Genomic DNA, 22,197 nt, shown 5'->3' with positions numbered 1-22,197 from the left:
GCCCCCCCCATGGGTGGTGAGCCCGGGAGAAGGGGGCCCCACGTTGCCTCTTCGGGCTGAGCCCGTCCGGGCCCCATGAGTGTAGGCCCGGCCACCAGGCGCTCGCCAACGAGCCCCGCCTCCAGGCCTGGCTCCAGAGGGGGGCCCCGGTGACCCGCGTCCGGGCAAGGGAAACTTCGATCCATTAATTTTACTCGTCATAAGGGGTCGTATGTGATAACCAAATTATTTATTTATTTCTAAAGTCTGCAAAATCAATGTCGTCAGCCGGAAAGAGCTGAACTAAAGGAACAAAATGGTGATTACATTTTGTCAGTATGTTAAGAATTAAGGAAGTTATGACATTCAAAGGCTTTAAAAAGCAGGCAAAAATATCCTCTTGTTTCCAATTCAAAAAAATTGAACGACCTTTGATTGAGTGTCTGTGCAAAGCGGCAAGTGACTGTTTCGGAACAAGTAAGAGCAAAGAAAAGCATCACAAGTCGAGATAAGCACAGGGAACGACTATGACTGCCATAATTAAAAAAAACATCTCTGCCGTACGACCCCCGTCTGTTTGTTTGGCTACCAGATTCCCACACCTTCGCTGGCAACAGACAGCTGGCTTATCCCAATGGACAGCTTCCCCACAATCACGGTTAGGCGCCAAAATTTTGGCACCGTATCATTTTTTTCCAGCATCATGCAAATTTGATGAAACTTTGTTTGCATGTCTCCGAATAACTCAAAATGTGCAGTGTGCAATAGGTGGATATTAAAATGTAAGCTAGGTTTCAACACAATTTGGGTGGTCAGAAATGAGCTATCCCGTCGTGCGTGCCGTGAACACCGAAATACTGCATGGAAATCAAAGTGAGGCACAGAGGAGATTCCATCGTACATCATATGTAAAAATAGATGCAGAAAACAAGCCAGTGTGCATTTTTGTCCGAGGTTCACAAAACAGACCTGCACGATGTGATGACACGAAAATTGTGTCAAGAAAAATGTCAGAAATTAGTCAATTGTCACCTATATTTACAATATTGGAAAAATATGTAATATGGGTACTGAATATTGCGATAATATTTAACATACTCAAAGAAGTTTATCAAATTTTTTTTTCATTCAGCAAATTTTTTTTTCTTAGCTAATTATATTAACTATGTTTTTCATAAATACATTATTCAAGTTATTTAGTGTTAGTAATGCCCTCAGATACTGTTTTCCACAGAAATCTGACAATATTGGAAAACGTGTGTTGAAAAAAAAATCACATACTTGTATGAAAGAAAATAGAAATTATATTCAATAGTAAAATACACACTTTGTCCAAAAATATGTACCGGTACATATATTTTAAAGAACTAATATTAGACAAGTACTACATTCTTGGGGTAAAAATACAAAGTTAGCAAGAACATTTTAAAACATTTGAGACATTTTACAAAAGTACAGGAAACTATTAGCCAAAAATATACGAAATCCCAGAAAAAGTACATAAACACTAACTGCCTTACAAGTGTAAAGAAATAAAGGTGTATCCTCAAGCTGAACAAAATAAAACGACTCATCCTTTGAATACACCTGACACAAATCGGAGCTTCTCCAGTCATGACCATTTTTATCTGCCTTGTAAATCAATGTGTACGTCTCAAACTCTACAGTAATGGACGTCTCTCACCGTTTGCCGTGGCAGGCCTGCAGAACGACCACAAGGCCATCATGGCGGAGATCGAGGATGCCTTGCACAAGCTGCATGCTCGGGAGAAAGCCAAGCGCCTGCACGACCGGACGGAAGCTTTCGAAGAGGCCATGGAACAGCAGGACACGCTCCCGGCCGCTTTTGCGCGGGTGGATGCAGTCACGCAGGGTTCTCCCGCCTCCGCAGCTGTGAGTGATGGGAGACACTTTGGCGGTGGTGTTTGAGAGCCTTTCTTGACTTGTTGCTTTCCTTTCTTGCAAAAGGGCCTCAAAGTGGGAGATGAAGTCATTGAGTTTGGTTCAGTGAATACTGGCAACTTCCAGAACCTCCACAACATTGCCTCTGTTGTGCAGCACAGTGAAGGGGTAAGACTCCAGATGGACGCTTCAAAGTGTCTTAACATGTCAAGATGCTAAAATGGCTTGCCTTAATGTGGCCACCAACAGTCCTTTTCCTTGATAAAATACCAAAAGCAACCATGAAAATCTGTTTTTCATGACAAAATAATGTATTTACAATCAATCGTCAGTGTAACAATTTAATATTTGGGAAATTTTACAAACTATTTGCACGCTACTTTGTAGTAGTTTTCAGTGTGTGTGCGCACATTATATCATTGCTTCTACTTCTAAATTTAAATAATCTCCGTCCTCTTTTCTTTCTTTTGTGACACTCTTTGTAGTAGAGTGAACATTACAAGCACTTGGATTAATCTTAAACTGCTTGGAACAATTGAATCTCCGGAGATTTGTGAAAACTCATCCACATGGGCTCCAACCACCAAAAAGTTCTTTTCCACTATTAGCAAACTCATCAACCACAGTGATCACACATCTAACCAATTCACTGTTGACAAATCCCTCCTTATGTTCTTCCAATCTAAAATCGTGTCCATGTATAACTCTGGCCGCAGTAGTCCCCTTCCCTGGGCTCCCGATCCCTTACCACATCAAATTCAAAATTATCTTACATAAAGCACCCCCTATTACCAGCGCCCCCCCCCACACATACACCTTAAAGACTTGCCCCATAACCTGCAATAATTGCAGCAACACTGTTTTATTTTGTTTTCTCAGAAGCCGCTGCGAGTGACAGTGGTACGCGGGGGTCAGAGAACCCACATGAGCTTGACTCCGCAGCGGTGGTCTGGCCAGGGTCTGATGGGGTGAGTTCATAGCACAGATGTATTTACAATATGATTGGCCACACATCATTCTGCATGTTTTCTTGCCAGGTGTAAGATCGTCCCCATGCCTCCACGTTGAGCCTCATGATCTTCATGTGAATAAAGACCTTTTCAAATTCAGGGTGGGTTTTTTTTTTTTTTTTTAAGTTTCTACATTTGAAAAAATAGTCATCACTGGATAAACAGGATTCAAAATTACAAATTGTAAACGATTGATCATATACAATATTCATGAATTTGGCTGCTGAGGTAATAGAAAAAAATGATCACGATGCTTTGAATTTCTTCTTTTTGCCTTTGACCATTTGTGGGAGCTGGATTTTGAAAGCCGTCCTACAAAACACAAACAATTATTCAACGCAAAACTGAATATTTAAATATAAATGTAATTAAAAATACTTTTTTTTTTTTTTAACTCACTCGCAGGTTGTACAGATAGGGCTGAAGTTGCAGAATACTGTGGTGGAGAAAGAAGTAGCAGAAGTATAAAATGGAGATTAATTAATGAACTTGACTCTGTATAAAATGAAAAACAATCAGATTTTTAATACAACTTCATGGACCATATCTACGGCAGCGCCTGATACATGTCTGATGGAAAGATCAGGAAGGATTCGAGTTTGTTTATTTGAAGAAACTGCGGTTAAGGGGGATTGAAAATATGTCATTTTCGGTAACAACATCAATCCAGCAGATGGCGAGTATATTTCAAAGAGTTTGATGCTATAAATGTTTTCGCTATGCATTAATTAGCCTACCAATCGGATCACACCAGTAACCTTTTTTTTAAATCAAATAAAATGACTGCTGTGATACTATTCCAACTTTTTTTCCCCTGATAAAAAATGGCTTTACTCTCATAATATTACAGCTTGTTTCCTTAAAAACCACAAAGTAGATCTTCAGACTTTAGCACTTACTGGAGAGGCAAACGGAGCAGACGTAACCGATCTGGATGAGGTTGCGGTGGCAGAAGCACGCCGCCCTGTAGTCGACGTGGGCCGGCGGCGGCAGCAGCAGCTGTGAACGTTGCTCGCCGTCTGGCAGGAACACCCACTGTGCCGTAAAGTCACACAAACTTTTATAGCACCTTGATGTCCATTACCAATAGACGTGAAAAATTGGAGCAAGTGGCGGCGGTCACCAGCAGGTACTGAGCCAGAGCCGCCTTCTGGGGAATTTTCAGGTACAAGCCTCCCGTTATATCACAAGCCTGTCGGTTCAGAAAGTAGAAGGAAGGACAACTGGCTTTTCAATCACAATCAGAATCAGAATCATCTCAATTGGCCAAATATGTAGAACACACAAGGAATTTGTCTCCAGTAGTACAGGCTTCACTAGTATCATCAATAATCAGGTCTCTCCCTTTTGTCAAACTTTTAAACAGCAGCTAGTATTACTATTTTTTTTAATCATGACTACAGTATTCACAGCGACAATGATCTTTTCATCTCTAGTGAACATGTATCACTGTAAGTAGGACGTGTGTGTGTGTGTGTGTAAAAAGAGCTCCAAGGGCAATAATTACTTGCTGTAGCAGCCCCGAGTCTGACTCCAGCACGCATGCATCTATCAGGATGCTCTGTTTTGAAAACAAAGAATTTGACAAATGTTAACAAAAACATAGTAAGTGGATCAATAACTGTGTTCAAATTAGCAACAAATGAATCCTGACCTGCTTCTGGGCGGCGAAGATCACATTCATGAAGTTCATGTACTGCAGGGCGCAGTCGTCTGCTGCCTTGATCACCTAATCAAGCCCATTTATTCGATTCAAATTCCAATGCATACATATAACAAGACTGATTTTCACCACAATACATCATTCACACACGCAAATGCTTACCAAAATTCGCGATTTTACCTCCTGTCCCACTGACAAAAAAGAAAAAAATTACACATGAAAGACAATTTATGACTAAAATAGTCATGGGAAGTACCTTCAAGTTCCTTTGAGACTCTGTTAATATCTGAGTTGAAATAATTAAGAGATTAATTGGTGAAAAATATGAAAGGGGATTATGTTGTATTCACCTGGCGCTTTAAGAGGGGCGGGGCTCACACTGACAGGTGACCGTTCGCGCGACGTATAAAAAATCTCAATTTGTTTCGTTAGAGAATACACTCACTTCGTCGTCAGCATGGCCCAATGGTAAGCTACGCGTGTGCTCTTCTTTACCAGATATGTTATCTTTTAGATTCGATCATGACCGGTTGCTTTGTTTGTCTGCTTTGCGTTGTGTTCGTTGTGCTTTGTTTGCCGCATCGCTCTGCAATCACAGTCAGTTACCGTTCGCAATCGGCAGTTTAAACAGCGTGGGCTAAAGTGTTGCTAGAACAGTGGTGTCTTTATTTAGCTCGTTTTTTTGCATAGTTGTCATGTTTGTCCGGCTGCACTGTGATGTTTAAACTAAGTAAATTGCGTTGCAGCTGGGGTTAATCAGCCCGCGCTCCACTTCCGGGTTTGACCATTGGGACTTGTAGTTCTTTTATTCGATTCCACTTGATATGTTTGTGTTGTATGGTTTCTTACGTTTAGAATAATGATGACGATGATAATAATACATAGTGAACTCATGGGTGATTAAATTATTAAACGTATTGTTAAAATAAAGGTATTAATTAATGTCAATTATATATATTTACATTGTGATGCAGAAAGATGGATGTATTCATTTTATTGCATTTATGTGTGCTTTAGGTTATTACCTGATACTGCTTCTGTTACAACTGCTACTGCTTTAGAATACTGATTCTGCTGCTGCTACTACTTCTACTGCAAAGTGCTCCAATAAATGATCAAAAAGTACAGAACGAGTGATCCTTCCATGCTGACCAACGATACCTATTCAGAGGGCCGTGAAAAACAGAATTAACTGAACAGATTACGCATTTCCCCCAGTGTTATTATATATTTATATCACTGTTTAATCGTTTGTCAAAATGTTTGTTCCTCTTTTTATTTAAACTGTATTATTTCATTGATATTGTCTTACATTTTGTCAAAATTATGTAATTTCTAAAAGTCTGTTTTGCAATCTATTTTTTTCCAAAAATGTTATTTACGGTATGTTTCATCGATAATTTCTAATTGGTACTTTTATGTTACAATATATATGTAATCCATTTGTAGTGTTTTATAGTTTGTCAAAAATGATGAAATATCTTCTTTGCAATATATAGTTGTGAATATATATATTGAGTTATTTGTCTAGTGTCGTATTGTCCTAACAGCAAATATGCAGATTGTAGTGGAAGGATACAGCAGAGAGCTTTGGCGAGGGATCCAGCTAGCAAAGTGTCTGTGGAACCTCCTGTCACTTCAACTGCAAAGTGAACACATAAATTAAAGCCCCCCAGCACCCCCTTTTCAATGTGAATCCTCAAAATGATCATCAAACTGATGCAATGCACTAGTGGGCCTCATTTGGCAGAATTCGACTTGGAGGGCATCAAATCACAACCCCTGAAATTCGTCTAAAATGGTTGCTTCAAACCAAAATGGCTGTCTTCTTGTGGAATTTTGGCCACAGATACTTGAAGACTTTTTTGTGTGTAACCTGCCACAACAGACATGTCCACCTAATTTTGCCTTGCTCTGCAAAACTGGTGTTAGGGTAATTTTTTATTATTTTTCTTTTTTTTTTTTAAACTTTCCAGGCTACACGACTGAGTGAAACCAGTTGGACACGCTTAAAATTCATACATTTTCACCAGGAAACGCTGGCTTGAACAAACTGATGCAATTAGGTGTGTGTTGATGCCCCCAAAAGATAATTTGTCAAAAGAATTATTAAAGCTGAAAGCAGCAACATATGGGTGTACACATCGCTTTTTTTTTTTTATGCAAATCCTCAAAATAATCAAACTTGACGCCCCCCAATTTCATGGCAAAGTGATTCTCAATGTGTTTCTCGAGGTACAGTACATGGGCTCCCTCTAGTGGTAGGAAAAGAATCAATGGAATACATGTTCAAATTGTGCACAACATACAGTCAATCTTTTTTTAAATCCACAACAGTACCTTTGTTAAGTACAGTTCAGTTGTATTTAAATTGAAGTACAATACATTCTGTGTCCATGGTGTCATTATTAAGTAGTGGCGTCAACCTACTGTTGGACATCAAGTTTCTGATCCGGTCAGCAATGATGCCGTTGGCGATAGACAGCAGCTCATACTTGCCATCGCCGCTAGAGCATGCATCGTCTGGGGTGCCGTTGCCGTCTGGCTGACTTTGACTGGGATACAGGAAGTGACTGAAATGAAAAGCATGACATTGAGTCTATTCATATACAAGCTATTTCGATCAAATCAAGACATTTTGATGCATTAAATCAGGGATGTCAAATTCATTTTGTTGCAGGCCACATTTCAATATCAGTTTCCCTCAGGGTCATTAAGACTGTGAAAACATATCAATGTTTAACCCCCTCCTCATAGTATTACATATACAGCACACTACAAGTTGATGGATAGCTAGTTTTTAAATCAAGTCAAAAACAATACATTGTTGAACTGTTAAAGGTACTGTAAAAATATTTCAGTGTTCGATATTACATCGGATAATTTGAAATTTTGGTGATTTTTATCAAGCATCATAGAAGTTGACATGCTTGATTTGCTTTCGTGAGGTATATAAAACGATGTGGCAGGCCAGATGTGGCCCCCGGGGCCTTGAGTTTGACACCTGTGGATTACATGATAGCCGTAAAGATAGATATTGATAGACAGAGAGACAGACAGAGACGAATGGCGTAAAACCTGTCTTGGCAGTGGCTGGCGATGACGGCCAGCTTGTTATTCCTGCTCATGGCCACGTGAGAATTAGCCATCACCATAACAGCGTCCATACATTTGGACAGCGTGAACTAGGGGCCACAGAACAAACAGTTTATGAGTGATAGCAATAGGATTAATGTTTGGTGTCCTCATTCACGTACCTCCGGCTCACGCTGGGCTTGCTGGCCCCACCAAATCGGGTTAACGTCCACGACGATGACTAACAGGCTGATTTCCTCCTCTGCGGAAAAAAAGAAATGTATAAATTGAAAAATATGCATTATTTAATTTGAAAACACGAAAAGCCAAACAAAACCAACCTGATGCCATCACGGCGGATCACTTGCAAGTTTTAGCCTCTTTTATCGTTCGCATTTTCTAAAAACACTGAAACCGACGAAAAAAAAATAAAGTCCAATTGGACAAAATATCAACGCTAACATCAATTTGATCAAATCTAAGAAATGTGTGACAGTTAAGCAATGTAATATTATAAACTCTTTGTCGCAGGTAATGACGTTTGGCCACTTCTTTTTCTCTCTTCTTTTAGATTAAAATGGTACACTGCTGCCCCCTGTCGCATGCAGTGGTTTGGAGTGGCAAATTCCAATTATTGGATTGGATTGGATACAACTTTATTGTCTAGTGTGCTGTATGTGTAATTCAATGCAATTTACTGTATTCATCTATACGGCATACAATAATAAATCTTTATTTATATAGTACTTTGAAAAGAGCTGCATCTGTAACAAAGCGCTTTACAGAACACTGAACATAAAATAATGCAACAAAACACACAACATAAAACACTGACAATCGGGGCGTTCTTCGTGCGAACATTAAAATAAAACCAGTTAAATACAGAAAACTCACTCATTAAAGTATGGTTGGAATTCATTAAAATGTGAAATAATTTAAAAGGATGCCCATTAAGTGGAGTTGTATAGTCATAAATTATTTCTATTGACCTTAAATAATAAACATGAACTATTTATGCAGTGGCAATCTAGTGTATTCATTTACATGAATGAAAATTTAAATAAAGCTAATTGAATGTACAAAGGGCGGCCCGGTAGTCCAGTGGTTAGCACGTCGACTTCACAGTGCAGAGGTACCGGGTTCAATTCCAGCTCCGGCCTCCCTGTGTGGAGTTTGCATGCTCTCCCCGGGCCTGCGTGGGTTTTCTCCGGGTACTCCGGTTTCCTCCCACATTCCAAAAACATGCATGGTAGGCTGATTGAACACTCTGGATTGTCCCTAGGTGTGAATGTGAGCGTGGATGGTTGTTCGTCTATATGTGCCCTGTGATTGGCTGGCAACCGGATCAGGGTGTCCCCCGCCTACTGCCCGAAGACAGCTGGGATGGGCTCCAGCACCCCCGTGACCCTAGTGAGGATCAAGCGTTTCGGAAGATGAATGAATGAATGAATATACAATAATTTATTAAACTGTCCATGATTCAATTAAACTGTGGAATATTTTCAACTATACTGAACCTATATAATTATAGGAAACATATTTTTGTACCAGTAATCAATTATTGCATTTCTTATTCAAATATTTTACAAACTTTGTATTTATTTATTGGGTTTTAATTTATTCAAAAGAGACACTGATGTTGTAGTGGCACATTCACCTGACTTCGGTGCAGGCAATGGTGACGGTCTGAATGATTGTCTCTATATTTTGTGTGCTCTGCAATTGCCTGACAACCATTTTAGGGTGTAGGGCACCTTTTGTCCAAGTCATCTATCTGGGATGGGCTCTGGCACCATGCGACCCTAAATAGCATATGCTGTGTAGAGAATTGGATGGATGGATTTATTTAAAATATTTGGAGTTACTTGGTCATTCATTTAATGGCTGATTGAAGAATTCTCACCTGAAAACATAGTTTGTTTTAAACAGAGGTTTGTTGCAACCAAAAAATTTAAGTTCCAGTGGAGGCCCCCCATACACATGTGGTGGTGGATGTTTTTTTTTTTCTATTTTCTTTTTTTCCACCCATTTTTTCCTGGAAATGCATAGTGAATGCTTATTAGCATTACTATTTTTTTTCTCCAATTCAACAGGCGTCAATTATAAGCAGATTTTCACAATTCGTAAGGCAACCCAGTTTCTATCCCCCGCGAACAGTGATGGTCCCCTACTGTATGTACCCACCGCACTCATAAAATAATGATTTGACCACAAGAAGGAAACATAGTGTGTCTCATAATATATCAAAGAGACATACTGTACACTACATACAAAACATGACATATTCTCTTGTCAGCTGACTTTTTGGATCCGTAAATTGGACCTGTATGTGTCAGTTTGGTAGTAATCGGACTCAATGGTCTCTCTGGAGTCATTCAGTGTGACGTATATGTCCTCGTTCACTTCAGTAACTTTGTGGACCCTCTGTTTGACACCCTTGGAGCGCCAGTGAGTTATCAGAGGTTTGACGGTGGGGTTATCCACGGCTTGGTACAGCCCCTCGCCTTCCACCAGTGTGATCTTGTACTTGTGCCATGGACAGACGATGCACACGCGCCCATTGAACTCCTGATGGATTAGTAAAATTGACACAAAACTGAGATGTCATATTGATAATAGAATATGCAGACGCTAGAAAACTCACCTCAATGTCTCCAAGTTCCAAAGCACCGCCAGCATCTGTTGATGTCAAAGTAATATCATGTTAGTTTGCTTTATTCCTTCATTAATTTATCACAGTCAACAATTCTTTATGGTTTACAAACAGATGAAGAGACAGCAAAGAAGGTGCCACAAGATGCAAGGGGAGAAATGGCAGGAAGATGAAGTAATGCTGGCTAACAAAGATATTGTATTCAACTGCAGGACTCTTACGGTAACAGCGCATGTCCATGGCATGGAATTCCCCGTGGTGATACACTACAAGGACATCCCGGCATCCATTCACCAGCTTGGTCACACGGCCACGTCTGATGATGTCATCCCGTTTCCCGACAAAATGAGAGGATGGTGGGGGAGGAACAGATGAAGACGAGATCTGCCAAGTCTTCTCCTCCGAGGACATGTTGGTTACTTGCCACATGGGCATTCCTGATCAAGAAAATAATCATGAAGGCTGATCCTCAATGGGGCATTTTTTTATTGTATGAATTTTTAACTAAAACTAGTAAGAATATGCTTACAATTAGAGTCAATATGTTGATGAAATAAGATGCCGAAATATGAAGTGGGAGCTTGGTTGGCACAATATGTGGAACCTATCACCCTTGAGTGAGAGATGATGCTGAAAAGTAAAGCGGAAGTTATGGTCGCTAAAGAAACACCTGTCGAACCTTTAGTGGCAAAAGAACAGGCTGTTTGTGAAAGAACTACGCTGACAAAAGAAACTGCAACAAGATGTCAAAGCTACACTGGTGGAAGATGATTTAAGGTAAAAGGAAAGGAACCCATACTGGCAAAAGAATAAGGTGAAAGCTGAAGAGGAATCCATCGAGGAATTCATACATAACCTCAGAGACTCTCTCAATTCGGTAGAAGCCAATTCGACAAACATTACATAAAGATATAACTTAGATAGTGTGATGCCATCCTAAGTGGTCAAGGGTTGACAAAGTTGCTCGTGCATTCAGTGGCCATGAGCAACAGAATCCACATTCATTCAAAATGTTGACTACACATACAGTATAGCAGTGCTGTCCGCTACAAATCACTCCCAGATACTCCCCACGCAGACCGACAGACTGTCAAAATCGAATAAATCACTCCCAGGTACTCCCCACGCAGACCGACACAGACTGTCAAACTCCAATAAACCACTCCCAGGTACTCCCGATGCAGGCCGAGACACAGTCTGACAAACTCCGACAAAAGTTACACTGTCCCTTTTCGCTTTGACCTTTGCCGACGGCACAACGGCGGTTTGGAATCTCCCAAACAAAAATTCAGGGGGCCAGGTGAGTGGGTGTCAGAGGCACAACGCTAATTTAGTCCTAAATTTGTTTATTAATTACGTTCATGCTCAGCTGGTAAATACATCGATAGATTTTAAATGGTCTTTTAAAAGACGCCAAGGTTTGATATTTAGTGAATAGAACCACAAGCAACAAACATTCGAAAGTGCCGATGGTGTTACATTTTAATGCTAGACTAAACTCCACGCTAATTTGAAACCTAACTCAATGTCGACTTTCGGTTTTTACATTGAATGTTACAGTACGAGTCTACTAAATTTTATACATATGGATTACTGTTTACATTTCCCAAAAAGATAACTCAACTGCAACAACCGAGGATTTTTGGGTGGGATTAGCACAACGTGCTAACGACGCTCAGCATATTGTGTGTTACCGCTAATACTGTTCCCCGGCAAAATATGCAAGCCAATAGAATCGCAGAGTAAAACACAGTCAACGGGCCACGGACGTGTAAAAATAACCCGGACGGGTAATTTAATTGAAGTCTCTGGCGGCCATCTTACGTTGCCACTCGTTAAAGCAACTGACTCGGATACATTGGTTTCTCTGCAGCTCGTGGCGTATAGTAGTACCAATGACTACGGGAGAAGGACAATCTGCTTGCACGTTTGCGGTAAAATTTTGGTTCAAAATGTTTCTCTTATAAAATACCGAATATCTCTATTGTGATCATAATCATTATCTCAGAAGGTATATCTCCCAAACTATACTCAAATGCTCGTCTACATTATGTTGTCACAACCATGAATAATGAAATGGAAGCAATGGCTATGAGGAAAAATGCCAGGAAATTGATTATATTTGCGCATCAACCCTCTATGATGTGAAAACCTAACTTCGTAAGTCATGGTTCACGATATTGAGATAATATACACTGAAAGTTCGTTCGCCTCTAGGATCCTAATACCTCATATAGAGATCCTAGCGTAAAAAACCCGCATTGATAAAAGAATCTAACTGAATTGTTTGTAATAGTGGCAACGCAACATGTATTCCCTCTTTCTTCAACCGCAAGCGGCCACCGTGAGTCCAGGTTCATTTTAGACGTCCATGCACCCGGCGAAAAGAGCGAGCGACTCCTTTATTATCGTCCGGCAGAAACACAAGGCGACCACGGCGGACTGTTTGCATTGTATCATAATTGAAATCAAATATTGAGCGTTAATGTGTTTCCTTTGATACAAAAATAAAGTTCTTATAAACGTTCTGAGTAGCAATAATAATCAGAATACTCGCATTAATCGATGCAATGTAAATCTCTTAAAACTTCGTGACTAATTGATCTAATCGTATTTTATTGGATTATCAACTTCGAGAGCGTCGCCATGGAGACCCAAGTGTGGGGAAATAGCGATAACGCAAACTGTCGCAAGGGAGCGACTTAATGCGTCTTTTAATCCCGTGCTAGCAATAAATGAGCACCATCAGATCGTTTTTAGTCAAAAGGCTCGCATATTACGACGCCCCGTATGACGTCCAGTGCACTTTTCAAACATCATCGGACATCGGAAACGTGCGACGCTTTTTCTTCGGCCTTCTTCAACGTTCATCTTGTGTTTGCACGAAACTCACACTGGTAAGTCAATTTTCTTTTTTCTTTTACGTTTTACAGGACTAAAAAAAAATTCCAGTTCTCAAACCCAGTTGGCACTTGGTGTCAACTCAACATCAATATGACAATCTTCATTCACTCTTCAACATCAATTGATGTCATATGAATGTGACGGTCTTCAACACCAAGTGATGTCATATTGATGTTGAATTGATATAAAATGCCCACTCTCAACTATCAGATGAAAATGTTCAATAAATGATTTTCAATATGGCCAGTCAGTCGAATTTATGTTTTGTTATTGTAAATGTTTGTGTATTTATGCGCTTGTGCAGTCTTATTGTCATATGGTCAGTGGTGGGCCATGATTTGGTACCTGGGCCATGAATGGAGATTAACTTGATTCAATTCACCTCTTTATACCTCTTCCACTGTCACGACACTATTATAGAAACTATCAATACTATACAATATAACAACACACAGTTGTGCCACGTACTGTACATCACCCGGAGTGGTTCAGAGCCAATATTTATCTAATACAGTGCATATCAATAATTTTTAAATTGTATTTCACATTGAGTTGTGGCATCTTGAGGTGTGGCATCAATAGTCTTGTGATGAAAATGTAGTCGATTTAACGAGAGGTGCCGTGTCAATTTAAATGAAGGCCACTATTACAGGGAATATATTTTTCACGTTTTGTCTTGTGCTTTCCTCAAATAGTTTTGTGATGACATTGTGGTCAATGCTATTGACTGACAGAAGGCACAAAGGAGGGGAATCAGCAAGGACACATTGCCATGGCAGCGGTAGGAGGCTTTGTATCATTTGGATCCATCACAGCATATGGATGGATACAGTAATCCCCCAATTCACCAACCTTTTTGAAACCGAGAGCTACTTCTTGGGTACTGATTACTGCAAAGGGCTACCAGTTTGATCCATCCATCCATCCATCCATCCATCCATCCATCCATCCATCTTCAATACCACTTGTCCTGAACAGGGTCGCGGGGGAAAGGAGTGGTTCGATTGCTGGAGCCTATCCCAGCTGACTTCGGGCGGAAGGCGGACTACACCCTGAACTGGTCACCAGTCAGTTGCGGGGCACATATAGCGACAAACAACCACTCACACCCACATCCACACCATCACTGAGTGGGAACCGATCCCACGTCGCACTCACACAAGTCAGGTACCACTACATCATCAGCGACTCCAGTTTGATACACATTTCTGAAATAATATATTTGCTCAAATTATTTTTATTATAATTATTATTAAGTACTGATAATATTCATCTATTCAGCTGAAGACACCGATCATGTTGATGATTTCGCAGAATAAATATCAACGATAGCAAGGTATAAAACTTAGAGGCAACACTCTATTTCTATCAATCTCTGCAAGTGTTTGTACTTTCCAATGATCCCTTCCACAGTATTCCAAGGAAATCAGTTTCCCATTAGTGGTGAGCTATTTATAGTTGGTGACCACTGTTATACAGTGTTCCCCGCTAAATCCCGTTTCGTTCTTTACACCCCATGATATTGAGTGGTTTTTTTTTTTTAAGTGATTCTTTTGGGTTCTCATGGCTTTTACAGCCAGCTTACTGTACAGTGATGCCCTTGCATGTGGGAAAGGAGCATCACAGTCACCAATACACTTGTCAGCTGTTTTTAGAACTCTGGCAGAACAGTAAAACATGAGCACACTCACAAAGGATCTGTTGTCAGCCACAGCTCATCCCCAGACTCACCATTACACGCTACAATACATGCAGGTACCCAGGCACTAAAATAGGCTACATATATTTTCAATACTTATGAAACAAATGTTTAAAAAGTGTGTTTTAATTAATGTGTTTAAGGGCTAAAACAATATGTCAGCGCACATGTACATACTCGTGGCAAAAATTCTCTCCCAACTACTTCAGCTAAAAACCCAGGTTAGTTATTTCCTCCCCGACACACAAAGCTTATCTGTCAGTTGAGATGTGTATAGGTTAATTTGTAAATAGTGAACTGCGAACATGTGGGGAATTACTGTATTGATTTCACGCTTCATTGTATAATTGATCACAAATTTGAGTTACTGACCCCCGCCAGGATCTGTGGAGACAAGTGGAAGATCATCCAATCATGACACTGAGCCTGTTTGAGTGCCTCAAGGTGGTGGGCCTTCAGCATCTTCACGAGCGGTAATTACAAGATCTTCCATCCAAACTCGGTCCAACCAGCACTCATTCCTCCGTCCTCCATATACTTTTCAGCTTCACTTCAATGGGGATCTTCCACATAGCACATCTCTTAGCCCTCACTTCGGAGGACCTGCCCCTCCTGGACATCCACACGGCCCAAGATAAAAGCCGCCTCTTCAAGCTAATCCACCTTGTCAAAATACTGGAGCAGGAGGGGTTGAGACTTGGAGAAGTGGCGGAAGACCAGGGCGCATCCCATAAGCATTCTGCACTGCAGAGTACCCACATGACGCTACCAAAAAATGCCAGGCCAGACATTAGTAAACGATTAGCCATGTACAATACGTACTCCACACTGCCACACCCAAGGAATGTCGCGCCCCACCATCACCACCAGCAGCACCCAAAACCCAGAGCTGCAGCCAAGAGGTGCACGGATAAAGCAAGTCATCCAATGCCTGTTTACGAAGCCAAGAGAAAACCAGGGTACAACTATGGACTTCCTCTTCAGCCTGTTTCTGAAAAAAAGTGAGTTGAGTGCTTGTGCAGCCCAGTGAACGACCCACCAGCTGTTCTGAATGATCAAGTGTATGAAAAGGATGTAAAAAGGGATGCCATAACCTCAATGGTCAATCAGCAAAGAAAGCTAGATTCATACTCATAAAATAAAATACACATCATAGACATGTAATTCTACTTATAAATTGTATTTATTTATTACTAATAGATGCCATTCCCGAAGTAATTTTATATTCTGTATCATACTTACCGGTAATGTATTATGGACCAATGCCGAAAAATAAGAAAGCATATTGATTTACCGTGAAAATTCTTAAGCATTTGCAATGGTTCTAGTTTGCCATACTCCTCCAAAGGAAATGATTGGTTTAGTATCAAACGTGCATCAGGTTTAGTAGGCAGATGGAAAGTGATGGCATAATTTAATTGTAGTTGCTTCATTTTCTTTCATTTGGACTCTGTGTTGTTTGTAGGCAAACCCATGGGCCTAGGATCATCGTTTGCGTGAGGAAACGACCTCTGACACACGTAGAGAGAAGGAAGGGCCAGACGGATGTGGTGATAACTCCCAGCGCGCAGTGCGTGATTGTGGAAGAAGGCAAAGAAGCTGTGGATCTCACCCAGTACATTCTACAGGTACGACAATTCAAATTTTCAATTTTAAAATGATAATACCCTGAGACACCAATTACTGTCTCCAAAATGCTTAGGTCACATTATCTGATTTGATTTGTAGCACCCGTTCTACTTTGACCAAGTTTTTGGAGAGGATCATTCTAATGAGGAAGTATATAAGAAGACGGCATATCCTCTGGTGCAGCACATGCTCGATGGGTAATGTGTCAACCCACCCACTTGTTTCCTTATATTTATCAATTCACTTCTATTACAGTTTTTTTGTTTTTACGTTTACTGAGTTGTACGTTTTTTTTTTGTTGTTTTGTTTTGTTTTTTAAAAAGAGATGTTTCCAACTACTATAGACTGTCTCTCGATATTTAATGGTAGCAGTTCGACAAACTGTAATACCTAATTTCAGCTCAGTTTTATTTTATTATTTAAAGGATCTCCCCTGCTTTAACAGACTCTAATTGGTATTTAATGATACTAATTACACCGGTTGTATTTGTATATGTAGGGGGAAGGCCACTTGCTTTGCATTTGGCCAGACAGGCGCGGGCAAGACTCATACCATGATGGGTTCCACTCCTGGGGAAGCGGGTTTATACATGCTGGCGGTCCAGGACATCTTTACCCACTTGTCGGCAACGCGCAGCCCGATACTGGTGTACGTCAGCTTCTGTGAGATCTACTGTCGTCAGGTCTATGACCTGCTCAACAACAGGAAAAGGTGGTCTTTTTATTTACCGGTACATGCTCTAAATTAGCTTCAAATGGGATATTACTTATTGGCCACTTTGGCGTCAGAGGTGCGAAACCAGACGTCCTTTAGGGGTCAAAATTCTCCATCCTGATCTCCTGAGGTTCTAAACTCCTGTTTTGATCTTTTTTTAGGTTGTTTGTGAGGGAGGATGGACACAACGTGGTGCATATTGCAGGACTTTATGACGTCAGAGTGGACTCAGTCAACTCACTGCTGAAGGTCGGTATACAACTGCCTTTGACTTTTAAGAAAAATGAGGGTCCTTCTGCATCTACTGTATAAAATAATCCCATCTGTATCCCTTTATATTGCTTTTCAAGGTGATTTCACAAGGTTTAGCAGCACGCACAATGAGGGTTAGCGGTGTCAACCCGCTCTCGTCTCGGTCTCACGCCTTGCTTCAGATTCAACTCAGATCCCCCAACCAGCAAATCATTGGCAGGTGACCTACAACACTACTGTCAACCTGTTACCTCCATGTTTTACTCATGTACCACAAAACAAGTATACTAATATTGTGTTGTTTTTTTCTAAGAATGTGGTTTATTGACTTGGCGGGAAGTGAACGAGCGTCAGATACCACAGCAACAGACTGGCAGACTCGTATGGAGGGAGCTGAGATCAACCAGAGTCTGTTGGCTGTAAGCTACAACAACACTCTCCCTTATGTACTTATTGGCCAATTTGGCATCAGGAGTTGGAAACCAGAGGGTCCTCAGGGGTCATAATTCTCTTTCCTCATGCTTTGCAAGTGTAAGATGCAGATGACTTGTAGCTATTTGTCAAAATGGTGTCAGAAGTGGGACACCGCAGATAAAATTCTGTCCTTATCCATTACATGTGTTCAATGCTCATTTATTGTGCATTGTACTTATTGACTAATTTGGCATTAAAAGTGAGAGATGCAAAGTGAAATTCTCTTTCCTCAACCATTGCATGTGTGAAGTGTTGGTGCTTTTTAGACAATTTTAGCATCACAAATGGGAGACCTGAAATCATTTTTCATTTTCCCTCCCGCAGCTTAAAGAATGTATCCGCTCCCTTGATCAAGAGCAGCGGCACACACCTTTCAGACAAAGCAAACTCACTCAGGTGCAAAGACATCAATGCAGTCTTTCTGAAATGTTATTTCCAGTTCATGAACCTCAGATTTTTTATTTCAATGCTTAGGTCCTGAAAGATTCCTTTGTTGGCAACTCCATGACTTGCATGATTGCCAACATTTCACCTGGTAACGTTGCCACAGAGCACACTCTGAACACGCTGAGATATGCTGATCGGTAAGTGTTCAGACTGGGAAATGATGTTATTTGTTTCAATCAACAATGATCCAATTCTCAAATAGGACTTTGTCAAAGAAAGAAAACATGAAATCTGCCCAAAATGGCTGCTTCAAACACAGACTATTTTGCACACGTTGTTATGATAGACCGCAGACCGAGGCTGAAGACTGTGACTTCACAAAGAAATGAACTGCTGCTTTATTTTCCACAGTGTGAAGGAATTGAGGGGTCGCGGCCAAGGACAAGAATGCAAAAGCACGCCACCTTCCAAATGCTATGGCATTGGGAAGAATCTCCCTAAAACCCCAAAGACGACGACGCCCAGAGCGTCTTTTGCCGCCATTTCACCGACCCCGAGGATACCCATGGGGTGTCCCGTCGACTGTTCCACGCCTACAAGCAGCAGACATGGAGAGGGAAGATCTGCAAGAGTCAAACTTGGGGTCAGACTCGAAGACGCAAGGGACTCTCAGGAAAAGGGGGATGGAGGGCTCGTTTGCGACAAAGAAAACAGGGGCAACAACTTCTCGTGTCAGGAAAGGCCAAGTGAGGGAAGCCAAAATCAGAAAGCAGAAGAGTCAAGAGAAGAAAGTGGAGAAGACGCGACGGTGGACAAGGAGATGCAGCAGCACCTGCTCCATTATCACCAGCAGCTCCAGATGTTCGTGCCCTTCTCCATCACGCCACCTTCCTCTAGCCGCCGATCCCTCTGCTCCTCTACATCATCCGCCGGACATCTGGCTTTTTCTGCCCGTCCCGATTCTAAAGACTCTCCGACTGTGTACGACAGCGGGGTCGGAAGCAGTGATTCGTTCGGAAAAGACGTGCCGCAAAGGGCAGATATGAAGTGGCCGACTCATATACAACAGGCTGACCCCGCGGCGGGTGCAGCCGCTGTGTCCTTCAACTCCGGAGAGAACGGAGAGGACTCGCTGGAAATGGACCCTTCGCTCGACGGGCTGTGGACGGACTGTTTAATGTCGGTTCACAAGACACTCTGTGGCTCCCCTGCTGTTGAACTGCCACATCAGGATGTGCAGTTTGCCCATCCCATCTCCTCAGCTTGTGAACTTAAGAATGTAGTCAGAACCCCCCAGGAAAGGAAAAAGCCACCTAGACTGTTAAAAAATACTCAGGGACACAAACATGTGGAGGATAAAGCAAAAACATCTCCGGATAATGCCTTTAGCATTTCCCCCCTTGAGGTCTCTACAGCCTTACCGGTTCAAGGAGATCGGATCAGTAGCCAGTCACTTGGGAGAGAAAAAGAGCCACTCATGCATGCAAAGAATACAGACAGACAATTCAACTCCCAGTCTTCCACTTTTGATACTAAAATGACAAAAATGTACACAAAGGAGCTCACACATGCAAAGGACGAGGATGCTGATTTATGCCTACCAAACGACTTCCAGTCGCCTACTTCTGCCAAGAAGTTAGCCAAAAAGTACACAAAGGAGCGGCTTACACATACAAAAAATAAAGATGACAAAACTTACCTCAGGCCGCCTACTTCTGACACCAAATTGACTAGAAAGTGCAGACGGGACCATCTCACACGAGCAAAGGATGAGTCCGAAATCCGCCTCCCGATGGATCGCTATTCTCCCACTTCTGAAACAAAACTGGACGATAAATACACAATGAAAGAGCAACTCACACGTGCAAACAAAAAACACAGAGAATTTTACCTGCAGGTTCCTACCTCTGACACCAAAGTGTCCAACGAGTATATAATAAAGGAGCATTTAATGCATGCAAAGGATGAAGATGCAGACCTCTGTGTCCCCAAAGAGCCTTGGCTTCCATTTTCTGACACCGAACTGGCCAATAAGTGCAATTTAGAGCGCATGACACATGCAAAGGATGAGGACACAGACCACTGCCTACCAAAGGATCGCCGTTCCCCCACCTCTAATGCGGGTAATCTGTCAGGGCTGACACGTGGACCTGCCTCATGTGCACCAAAGAAAGCCATCTCACCCTCTTCGAATAAGAGTGAAACCCCCGCACCAAATCAGACCGACCGTGCTCCACCAGAACCAGAGCACCCCTGCAAACCTCACCATCATGTCCAAATGGATGATCCTGCAGAGTTGCACTGGAAAGAAAGACCCTGCAACCCAGAGTTTTCCATAACAGTGGATCATGCCAAGTAAGTAACATGGATCAAAATCAGGATTTAGGGAATATGTCTCCGTACATAGAAAGGTGGTTAATAGTGAGACCACTTTTCTTCCGACAACATTCGATATGATCTAGTTTAGTAATCAGTAGGTCGCAGATTTCCGCCAAGGTGAACTGTGAACAATGGTTTTTGTTTTGGTCCAACCACATTGGGCCTCCGGTCGACTGTCTTTGGTGTCAAATTAGTCAATAAGTACACAAAAAAAGAGACTCTTTTTCTTTGTCACACTTGTGATTGTGTCAGGGGACTTTCGATTGGCCATTTCTGACTTTTGAAAAAATAAAATAAAAAGACAAAGTGGAGTGTAAGTAACTAACGAACCCAATTTTTTCCTACTTTTGGATAGTTGGTCCTTTAGTAATGCTAAAACTGTTGCCTTAGCTATTATTTATTTGTAATGTTTCTGTGAACTACCCTGTGACATTCCAAAATTCTTTTCTGAACTCAAGATGGCGTGTCATCCAGGCCCACTGGGAGAAACTGAGGAAGATGGAGCCTTTGCTGCATGAGGAACAGACACTTCTATGCAAGCAGCCTCATATGGTCAGAAGAGTTCAAATTCTGCAGTTGGCTGTATTGTAAGTCTTTCATGCTACTCTGATGGACTTCCTGCTTTTTTAATAGGCATTTGTGGACTACGTGGACAAGCTGGAGGAGATCCTGGATCGCAACTCTCAGTGTCTGCGCAGCATGAGAACCAAGCTTCGCTTATATCGTATGACCAGCTCCTTTTCTGAGCTTGAGAACAAACAACAGGCACACAATAGTTAACCAGTGGCTTGAATAAAGCAAGGTCATAAGCAAGTTTTTACATTTTTCACTCAGGAAAAAAAAAAAAAAAACGACATCGAGTTAAATTTAACCTGTTTTCATCACTTGTAACTGGAAAACCTTTTCCACATTTTGTTTAGTTAATGGTTATAATTTAATGTTGTGTTCGATTGTATGGATAGTTTTTATTTAAATTAATAAAATTATTTTGCAATTTTAATGTGTTTTTTGTGACAGTAAACAGCAAAGGGTCATTTGCTTCACACCTGAATCACATATTTAAATATTTTTGTGTTTTTTGTCTCACAAAGGCTTCTGAATAGTAGTAATAAAAACATTCTTGGAGTTACAGTACCAGTAATCCAAAATGTTAGGCTTGAATGGTGTGAATGTACTGTATATATATATAAATAAAATACTGTACGTGTAGTCTCCCATATATTTATTTAATGGAACTGTACAACTATATATTTCTAATATTTACATACATTACCGGATTTTATAGTGTCATCTGAAAACTCATTTTTATTCTTTGGCTTTTGACTCGGCATGAGTCTTGATTTTTAGTTGTCCTGTTTTTTTTCTACTGTATTATTAAGTTATTGTTTCTTGTATGAATTTTTGCTCCATGTACAGCACTTTGTACACAGTGGTGGTTGTTTTAAAGTGCTTTATAAATACAGTTGAAAATTATAT

At 41.1% G+C, this 22,197-nt stretch overlaps 4 protein-coding genes and 1 long non-coding RNA gene across 6 annotated transcripts in view; 3 read left to right on the top strand and 2 right to left on the bottom strand.

The window, feature by feature from the left end:
• The window catches only part of psmd9 (proteasome 26S subunit, non-ATPase 9), a 6,681-nt gene extending 3,691 nt beyond the window's left edge, over positions 1–2,990 (top strand). Inside the window, exons 3-6 of the mRNA XM_019867050.1 lie at positions 1,679–1,872; positions 1,948–2,049; positions 2,761–2,849; positions 2,919–2,990. Coding sequence (XP_019722609.1) covers positions 1,679–1,872; positions 1,948–2,049; positions 2,761–2,849; positions 2,919–2,949 — 416 coding nt within the window. The 3' untranslated portion in view covers positions 2,950–2,990. The remainder of the gene's footprint in view (positions 1–1,678; positions 1,873–1,947; positions 2,050–2,760; positions 2,850–2,918) is intronic.
• Positions 2,991–3,015: 25 nt separating this feature from the next.
• gtf2h3 (general transcription factor IIH, polypeptide 3) lies at positions 3,016–8,201 on the bottom strand. The gene is made up of 13 exons (XM_019867049.1): positions 7,971–8,201; positions 7,812–7,891; positions 7,633–7,739; positions 6,985–7,127; positions 6,134–6,196; positions 4,811–4,840; positions 4,717–4,745; positions 4,546–4,620; positions 4,399–4,452; positions 4,015–4,083; positions 3,791–3,926; positions 3,291–3,327; positions 3,016–3,203 (listed from the first exon to the last, which is right to left on the bottom strand). Exons 1-13 carry the CDS (start codon positions 7,978–7,980, stop codon positions 3,137–3,139), a joined length of 900 nt encoding a protein of 299 aa, XP_019722608.1. The 5' UTR covers positions 7,981–8,201; the 3' UTR covers positions 3,016–3,136.
• A 1,249-nt stretch (positions 8,202–9,450) lies between these two features.
• Positions 9,451–12,516, bottom strand: LOC109514190 (Rieske domain-containing protein-like). 2 transcript variants are annotated; one of them, XM_019867051.1, is made up of 5 exons: positions 11,907–12,516; positions 10,812–10,912; positions 10,504–10,719; positions 10,274–10,308; positions 9,451–10,197 (listed from the first exon to the last, which is right to left on the bottom strand). In XM_019867051.1, the coding sequence occupies exons 3-5, from the start codon at positions 10,715–10,717 to the stop codon at positions 9,922–9,924; spliced, it is 525 nt and encodes a 174-aa protein (XP_019722610.1). In that variant the 5' UTR covers positions 10,718–10,719; positions 10,812–10,912; positions 11,907–12,516; the 3' UTR covers positions 9,451–9,921. The 2 variants fall into 2 exon arrangements, with proteins under 2 accessions (XP_019722610.1, XP_019722611.1); XM_019867052.1 differs by lacking the exon at positions 10,812–10,912.
• On the top strand, positions 10,880–11,717 carry LOC109514193 (uncharacterized). Its single transcript, XR_002167951.1, has 2 exons — positions 10,880–10,988; positions 11,583–11,717. It is a non-coding gene; the product is annotated as an uncharacterized LOC109514193 (long non-coding RNA).
• A 583-nt stretch (positions 12,517–13,099) lies between the features above and the next one.
• LOC109514186 (kinesin-like protein KIF24) lies at positions 13,100–21,721 on the top strand. The gene is made up of 15 exons (XM_019867045.1): positions 13,100–13,179; positions 13,921–13,967; positions 15,267–15,358; positions 15,431–15,886; positions 16,351–16,513; positions 16,614–16,711; positions 17,014–17,226; positions 17,391–17,478; positions 17,580–17,701; positions 17,795–17,900; positions 18,280–18,351; positions 18,430–18,539; positions 18,754–20,697; positions 21,180–21,273; positions 21,355–21,721. Exons 2-15 carry the CDS (start codon positions 13,959–13,961, stop codon positions 21,499–21,501), a joined length of 3,714 nt encoding a protein of 1,237 aa, XP_019722604.1. The 5' UTR covers positions 13,100–13,179; positions 13,921–13,958; the 3' UTR covers positions 21,502–21,721.
• Positions 21,722–22,197: the final 476 nt, after the last annotated feature.

This window comes from Hippocampus comes, unplaced genomic scaffold (assembly GCF_001891065.2).
Source record: "Hippocampus comes isolate QL1 unplaced genomic scaffold, H_comes_QL1_v1.1 scaffold322, whole genome shotgun sequence".
In the NCBI taxonomy this organism is placed as follows: domain Eukaryota; kingdom Metazoa; phylum Chordata; class Actinopteri; order Syngnathiformes; family Syngnathidae; genus Hippocampus; species Hippocampus comes.
The sequence above is the reverse complement of the archived record's forward strand: the minus strand, read 5'-3'. Positions and strand labels throughout refer to the sequence as shown.